Here is a 14028-nt window from a genome sequence, read left to right as displayed (position 1 = left end):
ATGGCGGCCTCCTCATACTTGTCAGACTGTTACCTCTAAACCTCAATAGCCAATACATTGCATCAGCAATCCAGGACTTGACAGCGTCATCGATCTATATCCATTGAGATGTTTCTTAATGATTAGTTGATACCTAATGATGACATGTTTGGACAGTTCCACCCAGCTGACAACTTTAAAAATGACGGAAGACCTCAATGGTGCTGCCAATAATAAAACCGCCTTTTGGCCCCTTTAAGCCTCTAATTACTTATTTATGCATGATTGTCAGTGTTGATCAATTAAGAGATCAAGCTAAAATGCTAACAGACCAAATAAATTCAGGAGGTTTCATGAGGGCCATAGATAAGGCAGTTGGAAATTACTAACCAAATAATAACCAATTATTGACTAAGAACTGCTCTGTCAACTGATTCCAAAGGATGGCGAACCAGTCTTTCAATCCAGCTGGGGGCAGCAAAACACTGTCCCAGAGCCTGTTTAGATCTAAAGACACTCAAGCCACAAATCTGCCATGGGAAACTAATACAGTACTTAAAAAATACAAGTATTTCCCTTTTCCTTCCTTCCTTTGATTACCTCAGCTATTTAATCTCTGTTTAGTTGTGGGCGGAAGGAGACAGTTTTGTACTGTATTCAAACAAAGGATGAACTGATCATGTGATATGGGACTTGCTGTACCGATGTTAGTGGGTTTCAGTTCTGTTTATTGTGCCCAATATGCCCATTTATTGTGCTTTTTCTTTGTAATATCCCTCTTACTTCCACAACTCATAAACAACAGACATTTTGTCCAGATCAAATTTAGAGAATGAGCCATGTTTTAAAATACACTATATTGACCCTGAGCTTTGGCAGCTGGTGCAAATCCTGAGGGAAAATAACACTTCAAACCGATTTATGACAATGATCTTTATGAGGAGGGTCAGTAGCTTTAAAAATAAAATAAAAACGTAGATTGATCATTATAGCCTACACACACACACACACAATAACACACACACACACACACGTACAACATGCACCCTCATTCTGCAAACAGTGATTGACCTTGAGCTGGCAGTGGAATACTGGAGTGTCTCTCTCAGACGAGCCACCACTGTGCGACTCTCCCAGGAGAGAGAGAGTGTGTGTGTGTGTGTGTGTGTGAACTCATTCTAGCATTCACTACAACACTCAGTAACACTATATCAGGTTTTCTCCATGCCCCATCTTTTGATCCTTGTTGATTTAGTATTTGCCTTTTTAGCACAGTACAGTCATTTCAAGGGGATCCTACAAGACACCAAATGTTTCCACATTTGTTCAGTATGGCTCATAAACAATTTTAAAAACGTTGCCATAATGCAGAAAATAAGGGCCATAGTTTATCTCTTCAGGTAAGAGCCAGAGCCTGCTAGCTACACCTGGGAAAGAGTCAAGACAGAGCTGGGGGGAGATAACACGTGAGGAAAAAGAGGTGAAAGCTCCTAGACCGTCTGCTGATCTATTTTTACTGCATAGAGAGAGAGAGAGGGAGAGTAAGTGGGAGAAGTGGTGAGATGGAGGCAGGGTCCTACATAATGTATTGGCAGGCGGCCCCACAGAGCAGCAGTACTGGCTTGTCTTAATCCACCGGCTCTCCTACAACACAGCCAGGTGGCAACGCTGTATGTGCTGTCTGTCAACCCCATGTAGCGCCTTGCCAGGTGTCCCCTCATATCACAAACACAGTACTCTCTCATGTTCCAGGTGTTCCCTTTGATTCGTTCCCTAACAAAATTCAGCTTTTCTCCTTAGGACCAAATCTTTCTAGTGTGTGTATGTGTGTGCCTTTTTTGTACAAATTCTTCACAAACGAGGCCTTTTGTGTTCCTTAAACACGCCACTGGGCTTCTGTGGTGTAGGATGGTCCAGGTTTGAACATAGCAAAGCACTGGTACTCTGTGTTAAAGGAGCACAACGGGGAAGGCTGGCGAGGAGCCGTCGGAGAGCCAGGTGGATACTAATGAAACGTTGATGAGGATCATGCTCTGAATTCACCGGGATGATTAGGCTTTAATTACAGATGCCGTGCTGACATATATCCAATAATTTGAAATATCTAGAGTGCTCCAGGTGCCCTGAGCGGGCCACAAAGTAATCTATTGGAGTCTGTGATAAAATACAAAGCTGTGAGGCGAAGAGGGTGTCTAACCAACCTTCTATCCAAGTTTCATGGAAAGGAAATATCCACTTGTCCACTATAGGGAATGCTGAATACGATACTCTGTACAATCTCTATACAATGCAGTTGCCAAGAACTTTGTTCATGTGTATGTTTGTTGAGTTAATTTAACAAAGTAGGCTCATTTATTACAGCACTCCAGCTCCTTGCTCATCTTCACCAGCAAATCAACTGCAAACCAGTTGCAGAATGTAATGAAGTTATAACATTGAAAGAGCTACACAGAGGGGAAGTCTCGACTCCACTTCCCACATGGTAGGTTGGTAAACACTGCCAGATGTGACAATAATGTCTCCTAAACTGATGGCGCTGCCAGCAGCCTACGAGACACCTGGCATCTCAGATTTTTTTTGTTGTTGTTATGCAGCCAATAGGGTTTGTGTCAGCTGTTCAAGTGAATTACTGGGGATGTCTTTGTAGGGTTCTAGTGGCTTCTTTACATGTACTGAAGCTTGTCCATACCAAGCTTCGGTGTTCATTCGGATTATTAAAAATTTACCACAGTTACACTGCATCCAAATGGCACTGTGGTCTCTACTAAGGGATGATAAGGGACCAAAGTAGTTAACTATGTAGGGATAGAGTGACATTTGGCACAATATTGTTAAGCTGTCTTCCCTCACTGGCTGAAAATTAGGAAGCCTGTTTTGAATCAATGTCAATATTTCCAATACAAGTGGCCTCGCCTGGTCCAGCATGGGTTCAGCGTGGGTGTGAATCCAGCCCAGTTCTCTTTCAGAAAACACACTGCTCTCCTTCCTCATTTTCCGGTGGGAAAGTAGCAAGCTATCTCCCCCCCCTCATAATTCATACTGCCTCGAAGGAAGAGAGGGATAAAAAAATAATGGAAATATTCATCATATAACCACATCTAAATAATATACCTGGTCTGGTGTTAGTCAGTTTAGTTGAACTTTACCTGTTGTCCAATCTCAGTTTTGAATTTAGACTTGTCTCAGACAATGTTATGCTATAGCCATCATTCCAAGAACACTGATGCACGGTCTGCAGTAAAATGTATATATAATGGATTTCTGCCTTCTTCAAATTAAATTAGCTGAAGATAAAATCTACCATATTTTTGTTACCATGCCCTGATGTATTAGTTTGTTTTCCCAAGCTGTCAGACACCATTCCAAACTGCAGAAGGAACGCAGGGGAAGACCGGTTGATGAAAAGCACTTCTGTGAAGCTTCTGTGTTTGTCATTGAGGATCTGACCGTTTCGTTTCAATTGGCAGGAAGGCAATATGTTTGTTGGTAGAGAACTTAACACTGGAGGTGTTCTCAACTAGAACACACTGTATTTCCCCTGATTGTTTCATGTATCTCTTGAGTTTTGTCCTTTCCAGGGAATGTTTGTGATTTCTTGTAATATCCCCCAAATTGAGTTATTTGATACATAGGCGATCATCATTATCGTTTTCATTTCATCTTTAGGAATTGCATGACACGACAGAGGCATCCGTCTATATTAAAAACAACTCATGGGATATGAGGGATTATGAGTGAGAAACAATTCTCTCCTTTCTAATTTCATAACCTGTCGGATAGATTGATCTAGTGTAGGGCAGTAGGCAGTAGGTATGAGGGGTTGTGTGTGATTGTCTGTAATTACATATAGAGGCACATTAAGCCCGACAGATACATGGAGACTACTTGATGAGGGTGCCCATTTCAATTAGGGACATTAAATGAGAAAACCTTATGGGAGTAGCTCCCTGCCAGACATAAGCAGAATTAATACACTGCATAGGCCCATTTACCAGCATGTTAATTGCTCCCTAATTAACCATTTAGTTATTTGATTACCCTTTTATCAGTTAGTCACGGTCAAAAGGCTGAAGAAATGGCAGATAAGTCATCACCTTGGTTGATAATAGTTGCAATTAATACACCATGGGCTTTAGTGTTTGGGTTAGGTGGTCGAGATCAGACCAGGAAAAACGGTTTCTGTCCCCTCGACAAGAAAAGGGTTTGTAATGTCTTCACATGGAACGTGAAATTAAATGAACTAATAAAAACTGTGAATGTATTACCAAATTGACTGTTGATTGGGCAATTTATTTTATTGAAATCAAAACCGTAGTTACATTTCAGAGCATTTCTTTGCTATGTAGCAGTTAACATTATTATTCTTAAAGGAGGCCAACATGTCATAAATATTCCAACTTTGATTAATTGTTTCACAATAATGTACTTGTAGATACAAATGTTAAATATATTTAATCAATCCTTCCTAATCCGTTCTATGGATTAAATTCCATAAAAATCCCACAAATCATGGTCTTTATGTCTGGGTTTTATGAGTAATCAATCACATCTGTTCACAATTCTTCTGGGAAAGAAAGTGGGGGAGTCTTTAGAGGGATCCCAAATATTAAGGAGCCCTTCATGTTTGAAATAAAGCACCAGTTTGTATCATCAAGTGTACAGTATGGAACACATCAAGCACCATAACTAGCGCTGTTGTGTTAGTGAGCGTGTTTGTATTGAGCCCATGGTGTACAGTAGTCGATGTCGAAGCAATACGCAACGTTATACAATGATTATTATAATTATTTTGTCTGTTTTTAGAATGGTGCAATGAAAAGAGGAATACATAGGAGGGAACCAGAGATGTAGCTGCAACCTTTCTTCTATGAACAAATAAATCCCCAATGTATTGACAGGGACAAGCCAAGAGAAAGAAAGAGAGACCCACAGGCCTGTCTGATTCTACCATTTATTACACATATTACATTCTTAAATAAAAAGGATTCACTGAACAGTTCTTGCATAGAGATATTACAATACCAATTTAAAAAAGAATTAGGAAACAAACCAGTAACAAAAATAAATCTTTCCTTTTTCCATAATAAAGAACATTGTCATACTAACATCATACAAATAATAACTTTGAAACCACTTTGTACAGCAAAGAAGCGGAATAAGAGAACAGAGGAGATATGAGGATTTGGGGGAAGAGAGTGAAAGGGGAATGCAGTAAGGAGTATCGGAGACGGGACGCTGGTAGAGAAAGGGAAACGGATTTTGACATGAGATTCAGACCAGGTGGCACTATGTGGTGAATCGCTAAACTGGACCTACAATACATGTTCATCTATTCCCAACACAATTCAGTGAAAACATTAGTCGTAAAACCGAATCAAGTTTGGATGCACAAAGACAATTAAAAGGACTAAAGTGAATGTGAAGAGTGATTGCCAGTTTGTCCTAGCATTTCTCGGTCAAGGTTTACTAAATGACAGGTCCTTCATCAAGGTGTGTCTTTGAAAAAGGTCAGGAAACTGGTGATATGTCGACACCAGTCAGAGTGCATCATCATATTTCAGGTGGTTTATTATGTAACATCCGAAGTTCATGTGGCGGTCTGTACAGGACAGGTTGACAGACATTAGCAGACATGAGGGAGAACGTATTTACGGGCAGAGGGAGGGAGAAAATGGCGACGTTTGGTAAAATGTGACGGCCGACACACCCTGTCAAAAGAAACAGTCAGGCACAGAAGATACAAGTTATACAGGTCATATATCAAGATGCAGTGTCTTGATACCCACAACAATCAGAAGGCCTGTGTGGCTCCCACTTCAAAATGTTATAACAAATTGTAAAGCTGTAGCCGATTTGTACTGACTGAAGAAATGAGATACAATAGGCTTGCTCGTTGTTTTATCTCGACTCGGGTAAGCCTACCAAAGGGCACTCCGTTCAGGCGCATTGTGAAACTTGTTGAATTTTAGATCATGTAAAACAATTATGTCACAATCAATGTCTCAGTGAGAAGCAAGCATTTGCACAGAAAAATCACTGTTCACAGTAAAACCTGCACAAGACAAGTTAGGCTAGTCTTTATGTTTCCATTCTGAAATACAGAGAAATCTAAACACAGCAAGCTGCCAACCGGAGGATACAATAATCATCGGTTAAACTACTATGGAACCTTTTGAATGGATCGACCTCCATTGTCTGTGCGTGTTTTGGTCTTCATGCTGGTTTATTGGAACCAGTCAGACACCTGGATAGAGACAGTAAACATTGGGGGAGAGTCAATGTGGTGAAGGCTTGACATACACATAACATAAAAAAAAAAAAATCCTCTTTTGGTCTCTTCATAGTAGTTGATACAAATCATTGAGACCACATATGCAACATTCCTGCACTTCGTCTGTGCACAGTTAGCTAGATGGTTGAAGAGGTCTGTGTTGTGTTCACACTGTAGCATAAAAATCATCAGAGGTACGTTCTTGTGGTAGAAGGGCGATCCGTACAAAATATAAAATCACCAGACATTTATTTGTCCATTTATTTTGACGCTATAGTGGGCTTTGACTGTATTGTTTTCTGAAGGTTTGATGAGCGACCCCAAGAATGTGTAATGTTTTTAAAAGATTCCCATTTGTTTTGATGTCTAGTAACCAAACGTGGACAATTTGTGAATGTTTTATTTATTCAGCATTGTGTCAACATGTCATTATGGGTACCCCTTACAGACAAAATACACCTGGTGGATTGAACCCTGAAATGTAAATGTATAAGTCGTGTAATATCGACCTTGTACCAATGAATGGACCAAATAAAGTTTACTATTGTACCTGGTATATAATAACAATTTAAACCTTAGGTGTGGTATATGGCCAACATGCCATGGCCGAGGGCTGTTTATAGGGACTCTCTGTTATGTCATGCCTAAGAACTGCCTTTAATAGCAAGATATTGGCCATATACCACATCTCATCTTGCCTTATTGTTTAAATATAACGCCCAGTCATAGATGGTAGCTTGCGTCAATCTGATTTGTTTCCTTCCTACAGAACCTGACCCTGGAGTTTTTTATTAATTCGAAATTATGAGTGGCAGGAAAGTGGGTGCCCAGAACTGGGAATGGGACTTTGTCAGTAGGGTAGTGTGACCTCTCAACAGTAAGACCAGAGAGAGAGAGAGTGCAGTGGTGAATTTCCCGTTAGAAGGCTGACCAATGTTGAACAGCGCCGCTGAGGGAGCAGAATTCGTCCCTCATTACCTCTATGGCCCTGCTGTCAACGAGCCCTCCCTATCCCATTGGCCAATGTCAGACAAGTCAGCGGGCAGCTGTGGGAAGGCTTGCACTGAACAATGCTAACAGCTAACCAAGAAAAGGTCTAGATGGCAAAGGACTGGCAAAAAATATCAACCCAGAGCTAATGTTCTTCCGTCTTTTTGCCAAGTGATGTGTGTGTTTATGCATCAATTTTGATGGACAGTCAGTTACTAGACAGAGGGTGAGGAATAAAGATGGTTATGACAAAGGTGAAGAGAAGACTGATACAGTGCTCTGAATGAAACATTCTGCCTGGCTTTCGCGTACCAGTACCACCAACACAGTATGGCTCCACTGCACAACAATCGCAACGACCATGTCCTTTCTGGGTTCCAATGCCATGCACAGACAGACAACATTACATTCACAAGTACTCACTCTAGAAAGAGCCTCCCATCCCCAAACACCTTGATTGTAAGTGGACCGTAAGAAGAAGAAACACCCCTCAACAAAATATTTCCCACAATTCCCACATCTCAACTTACAGAGAAACATCTCAGCCTATTAAAATGAGCTGGAGACCTGGGCAGAATTCGATATGTGACGGGCTGTAGGACAGTATTTCTGTCTGTATACTTTGTCTCTCCATGGCTCAAGGCTTGTTTCTTGACTGGTAGTTGCCAGAGTTGCCCTTTGTAGTCCTGTACGGGGTTTGGCCTGAGTCTATGTCAGAGCATGGTCCCAGAGCTAATCCCACACCAAGTCTGTGAGGACCAACTCCCTACCAGATAAGGCCCTACATTTCTCCCACAGACGTTGGTATCATTCAACAGTGTTGAAGCTTTCACAGGCTTGGTTTTTCACGATCTGTATGCTCTGAAAATAATTGTTCTGAGCAACACATAGGGGAAGGGAAGGGATTTTAGAAATAAATTAAATACATGTAACCTGTACACATCAATTAGGATGTCCTTTGCCATCTGTGCTTCGGTAGCAGTTTTGCTACTTGTCCTTAGACGCTTGTGCATATGGCAGTCAAAGCCAACGTTTGGTGAATTTCAAGACTTTCCAGTTCAAGACTGAATCTTTTTTAATTTAATTTTTTACAATGTTTCAAAAGTGTCGCTGCACAACTGTGGAGGACTTAGAGTAGAGATTGTGAGGAGTGCTTCAGGAGAATAAGAGGAATATACAGGAATCTGAATATCATAGTTCATTTTCATCAAATTTGGCCCGGTTGGCTTTGCGCATCATCCTTGTCTTGTGGTGTTTTGCAACTGTCCACATGCTAAGATGACTTAGAGAGAGCAACAGACAATGAGACAACACATCTTTTTGTTTCCAAGTGACAGTCAGTTGATTAGTGTGTAATCGTCTCGAGGCAGAATAGCGGCAGTATCAGATGTCTAGGAATCAGCTTGGGCAACGCATAGTCGCTCTGCCAACAACATTGACCATTGTCAGTTGGTTTGTCTATACATAGAAGTCACGAAACCTGGAGCCCTCAGTCTCCCCTGTGTCACCCCAGGGCTGGTCCGACCCAGGATCCGATGCAACCAAGCTTTGGACTGAACTCTCTCAGGATCCTTTACGAACTCAGGCATAATGTTCACCTCCATTCCAACCTCTCATCTTTTCTCTCTACGTCCGTCCTACCCTTCTTCCCATCTTCTCCCTCCGCCTCGTCAGACATGCCTCTTCATGTGTAGCGCCAAGTGGTCCGATCGCGAGAAACATCTGCGGAAAAGCACGGACCAATGTTAAGCTGTCGCCACGGCATGCACAACTATTTGTTGTGTCAATAACGTAAGTGTTGCTGTTAGCTGCTAGCGCATCGAGGCAATTCCAGTGCACATGCAAATAAACATGTATGACTAATTCATAATGAACATTTTAATCAACAGTTTCAACAAGGCTAGTAATGACTGCAGCTGCATTATGAATAGAAATTAGCGCCGCAGATGGATTTGTTAAATCACTGGTGGGAAAACAACAGACAAACAACATTTGCTCGAAAATTTGAATTTAATTAGTATAACTAAATCTACTCACGAGAAATTGCACCCACAGATTGGTTGAGGAGCAAAGCAAATCAAGTAAAATGTGAATTCACATCATACCCAATGTGAGTGTCGAAACGTAATATGTTTGAATGATCTATTCATCTTAATCATAATTTTATGTTGATGCGTTGCATCACATCCACCTATAATGTGCGATTGGAAGCACTCTTCGTATCCTCTAGCTTTGATACTATTGGCCATGTGCGCCACGGAATTGGAATGCATTGCAATTATATTTCTATGGTGTGCACATCTAGAGTGCAACCGCACGTGACAAGATCCCTCTAGCCCACATGCATCACCAGCGAGACAGGCCGGAATTGAAAGCTTCCCCACACAGGTCCCTGTCTGTCTCATATGTCTGGATGGATCAGTGTCTCTCTCCCTCTGCTCTTACTGGGGCTGGAGACTCACAGGAGAGGGAGATGAGGTGACAGACACTGAGATGAGCCACCAGTCAACCGCCCCACTGTCATACCTGTGGTGCAGGGCGGGAGGTGTCTGTGTGTGTGTGTGTGTGTGTCTGTTAGTCTGTGTGTGTGTCTGTCTGTCTGTGTGTGTGTCTGTCTGTCTGTGTGTCTGTCTGTCTGTGTGTCTGTTTGTGTGTCTGTGTGTGTGTTTGTGTCTGTCTGTCTGTGTGTGTGTCTGTCTGTGTGTGTGTTTGTGCGCGGCTAGCTCCGGGTTTGTGTGTGGGCACAGGTTGGAGGGGCGGGGGCGTGCGGAGCAGGGGGGACGAGGGGCTGACCAGATGGTGGCGGGTGTCACGACCAGGGGGCACAACACCAGCTGGCCCACCGCAGGTCTGTCGTTGCCAAACCACCCCCATTCCTGGTTTCCTGCCTCCGCCCACAGGGAGCCCTGACAAGATGGCCCAGGATTAGCTATTTGTCCCCTGGGGGTCTGGTTTAGGGTCAGGGTTGAGGGGTTCACGTCAACATACTGTATTTTCTGTCCAGCTGAGGCACGATGACGTAACACGGGTGTCCCGGAGCCCTTTGCACATTATCATGGTAATGTAGGCATTCCCTTAGGGCTTGGAACAGATGAGATTAGAGGGGAGACCGAGAAGAGTCTGGATGGGACCATTCACCAGATTTCTGAGTCTATTTGAAAATAGATATTTGAGGGCCTTCTTGGGTCTCTTTCTGGGCTTTTCTATGCCTCTCTTTAGGCCTATTTGTAGGCCTTCAGTCTTCCCAGCACGTCAGGCTCATTTTCCAATCTCTATGATCTGTAATCTACATGACCGTATGGTCTTTATTGTTGTCTACAGCGTCCGACAGTGTCAGTTTGAACAACTTTAAATGTACTGCATAACAGCCTTGCCAAATGGTGAGCGTACGTCATCCATCCCTCACCTTCATAGTGGATACACTTAACAGGCTTTTGGTGCTGTGTGTGTGTGTGTGTGTGTGTCTGAGAGTGTGTTTTGACGTACCTGTCACAGTGATTACACTTGAAGGGCTTTGCGCCCGTGTGTTTCCGGTAGTGTCTCGTCAGCTCGTCGCTCCTGGCAAATCTCCACTCGCAGCCATCCCATGAGCACTTGTAGGGCTTCTCCCCTGGGGACGGAAACAAACGCACACCTGTTTCTAGCACTCATTCACCAATCACACACATGGTTACACTAAGCAACTCCGCGGCCGGTCTCCCGCCGGAATCCTGAGATGATGCTGTTGTTCATTCGCCCATTTAGTTGGTGCATCAGATGTCTATTAACACCACCTCAGAAAGCTGAGAGAACCATTTGAGTCCATAACGAACGGGAGTGTCGTTGTACAGAACAGCTGTCCGACTACATGGAATCCAATTAATGGAGATTCAGACGGGCTTTTTCTCTGTTCAGTCAACTAGATGGGGAAGCATATTCGAGAGAGTCACGTCAGGGGTCTATTTGCGCGTGCGCGTGCCTGAGGGGCTCCCAGCGGCCTCTTATCCTGCTGAACTGGCAGAATTGGTAAGGAGGAGATGAGGAGAAGAGCAGCAGACATACTGGTGGGAGGGGAGGTGCGTGAAAGCGTCTATGTGAGTGTGTGTGTGTGTGTGTGTGTGTGTGACAATTAGGCCAGTGATATCGCTTGATAGGAAGTTACTCTATATTTACACGCTGCCAGCTGCCTCCCTCTCTGTGGAGATGTTGCACGCACGTCCACTAATCATCCCAACTAGACTGAATAACACAGACAGCAAATCAAACACAGCCTAACTGAGACGGTGGAATCACAGTCTCCCCATTAATCGGACCGTAAGAATTGAACAGATTCACGTCTTCATTGTCCAATTCAGGGTTTTCACAGTTCATCTGTGGAGATGCGTACTCTGTTCACATAAAATGGTGGCAGTGCTAAAAGAGGCACTGCTGAAGTCCTAAGCACACTAAACTATTAGCATATAAGGGGTTATGGATTAGAGCTTCCATTTTGTACATAGTTGGAAGGTCGTTTCAAATTATGCCATAGTAGGGTGGCAAAGTTTAAAATTGGATGACATAGTACGCAATAAATGGGGCACCCGGTTTGGCTCATCGGCAGTCTGTCACTACTGAGTCCAAACTACTGGTTGAAGGTTTACAAAAACCCCACAGTGGTATCTTTAAGTAGTACATTGCGGTAATGTCCAGAATCAGGGTGATTCTTCTATATGTCCACAACACTATACAGACGCCCAGTGTGTTTGCATGGTTTAATGAGGCAAGGTTTGTACAGCAGCTGTCGCACGTTTTATCTCTCTTTAAGAGCTCCATCAAATCCACATTAAACTTGCTTCATCAGCTTTCAGAATGCAATTAAGAGAGGAAGGAAGCATTTTGTGGTTTACAGTGCTTTTATAATGACTCGCCAGCTATCTCGCCAAACAAGCTGCAGAGGGGAAAAAAGGTAGTCTCAAGCTAATGTGATGATGTGTATAAAAACTGTGTTTTTAATGTTTCATTTGTTTAGGACCATCCACATTTTCCTGCCCGCAGAAACCTCTGGCGTTACTCTGCCATTTCAGTAGAGAATGCTAGTTTTGCTCAGCTTCTTTGAAAATCCAGTGATTGTTTTTATCTTCCTAGGCAAGCTCAAGTAGCCGAGGTTTAAGGTGTGCATTGGATTGCCATGCACAATCACATCCAACCCATCCCCCAACATTGGTCCAGATTGACCCTTTTCCAATCCCTTGCCTCACCCCTTCTTTCCGTAGCCCCAAAAACAAGAGGCAGGTTTAGGGCCGGCTCACTCGCTCACATCGGCCAATTATAGTCCCGGGAGGCACAGATGCCTGACTCAGTCGCCTAGCAACGAGGTGAGGGATGAAACACGAGGAGGAGGCAGCTAGTGCAGCTGGCTGGATCTGGCATCGGGAGCAGACGCCGCCGCCATGCCACCAGCCAATTACCACTCACGCTGGCAGAGGATGCAGTTGCGTAGCAACCGCCTCTGTAATGCTGTACATGCCCGATGCTGGGGGTGGGTTGGGAGGGGGGAGGCCAGCATCGATGCAGGCCCAGACCAGAGCACAGCAGATAACCACCTCAACTGCAAACTCCTTCACTGACCATTGACAGGCTCTGGTTGTCTAACTACACACAGAGACACAGGCACATATGGACTAATACATGCAGTTTAGCACACATACACAAACATGATCCAGACTTGAAGGTGCCAGAGTTGTCGTTAATTGCATTTCCTCCATTAGCTGGAGACGGACCGGGGCATCGTGGTCTCCGAGGTCATTACCGAGGCATAGGGAAAGCACTTTACGGGCCAGCACTACTCACTGCTTCAGTTTTACTGTTTCACTTCTCAACCCAGGTATCCTATATATGAGCAAACATGGGGAAACATATGTGGGTGAGTGTGTGCATTAAAGCTTCACGCTTTGCAAAACAAATTGCTGTATATATTTGTTTTGCCAAGTATTGTTTTTGTGATTTTACTTGCAACATACTGTAAATCAAAAATCCTTGGAAGAACTGTTGGAATCATGGTTTTCTAAGGTTTCAGAATCCCTTCCTGAAAGTATTCAGACCCCTTCGCTTTCTCCACATTTTGTTGTGTTTTTATTTTTGGATTGTCTAAATTAAATGTTTTTCTTTGCATTCAAAGTACATAATACCCAATAATGACAAACCACAGCTTCAAGTTTTCTTAGGTATGCCCCCACCATCTTTAAGTCTTCACGTGTATGTCTCTACCATCTCCAAGTCTTCTTGGCTATGCCTCTACCATCTTTAAGTGATCTTGGCTATGTCTCTACCATCTTTAAGTCTTATTGGGTATGTCTCTACCATCTTTAAGTCTTATTGGTTATGTCTCTACCATCTTTAAGTCTTATTGGGTATGTCTCTACCATCTTTAAGACTTCCTATATTGGATGTGTGTCAATGAACTGCTATCTTCAGATCTACCCACAGATAGTTCAATCGTGTTCAAGTCCAGGCCTTGACTGGGCCAATCAAGGACATTCACAAACTTGTCCCAAGGCACTCCAGGGTTGGCTGTGTGTTAGCTGTGTGCTTTGGGTCATTGTCATGCTGAAAGAGGAATCTCAGCCTATGGCTATGGGAGCTCTGGATAAGGTTACAAGGACCACTCTGTATTCTGCTCTGTTCATCCCTCCCTCAATCGTGACCAGTCTCTCAGTTCCTGCAACTGAGAATCATCCCCATGGCATGAAGCTGTACAGCACTATGCTTCACTGTGGGGATGGTATTTGCCAGATGATGAGCAGTACCTTGTTTTCAAGACACAGTGCTTG

General features: G+C 43.4%; 1 protein-coding gene across 2 annotated transcripts in view; it reads right to left on the bottom strand.

Moving 5' to 3' along the window:
- Window positions 1–4975: 4975 nt before the first annotated feature.
- Window positions 4976–14028, bottom strand: part of LOC105023143 (Krueppel-like factor 7) — a 35696-nt gene continuing 26643 nt past the window's right edge. For both annotated transcript variants that reach the window (XM_010892098.3, XM_020042091.2), the window contains exons 3-4: window positions 10727–10850; window positions 4976–8962 (exon numbers count right to left, since the gene is read on the bottom strand). In XM_010892098.3, the coding sequence (XP_010890400.2) occupies window positions 8911–8962; window positions 10727–10850 (176 nt within the window). In that variant the 3' untranslated portion in view covers window positions 4976–8910. The remainder of the gene's footprint in view (window positions 8963–10726; window positions 10851–14028) is intronic.

The sequence above is a fragment of the Esox lucius genome, chromosome 22 (assembly GCF_011004845.1).
Source record: "Esox lucius isolate fEsoLuc1 chromosome 22, fEsoLuc1.pri, whole genome shotgun sequence".
NCBI classification, from domain to species: Eukaryota; Metazoa; Chordata; class Actinopteri; order Esociformes; family Esocidae; genus Esox; species Esox lucius.
This window is presented reverse-complemented; position numbering and strand designations above follow the sequence as displayed.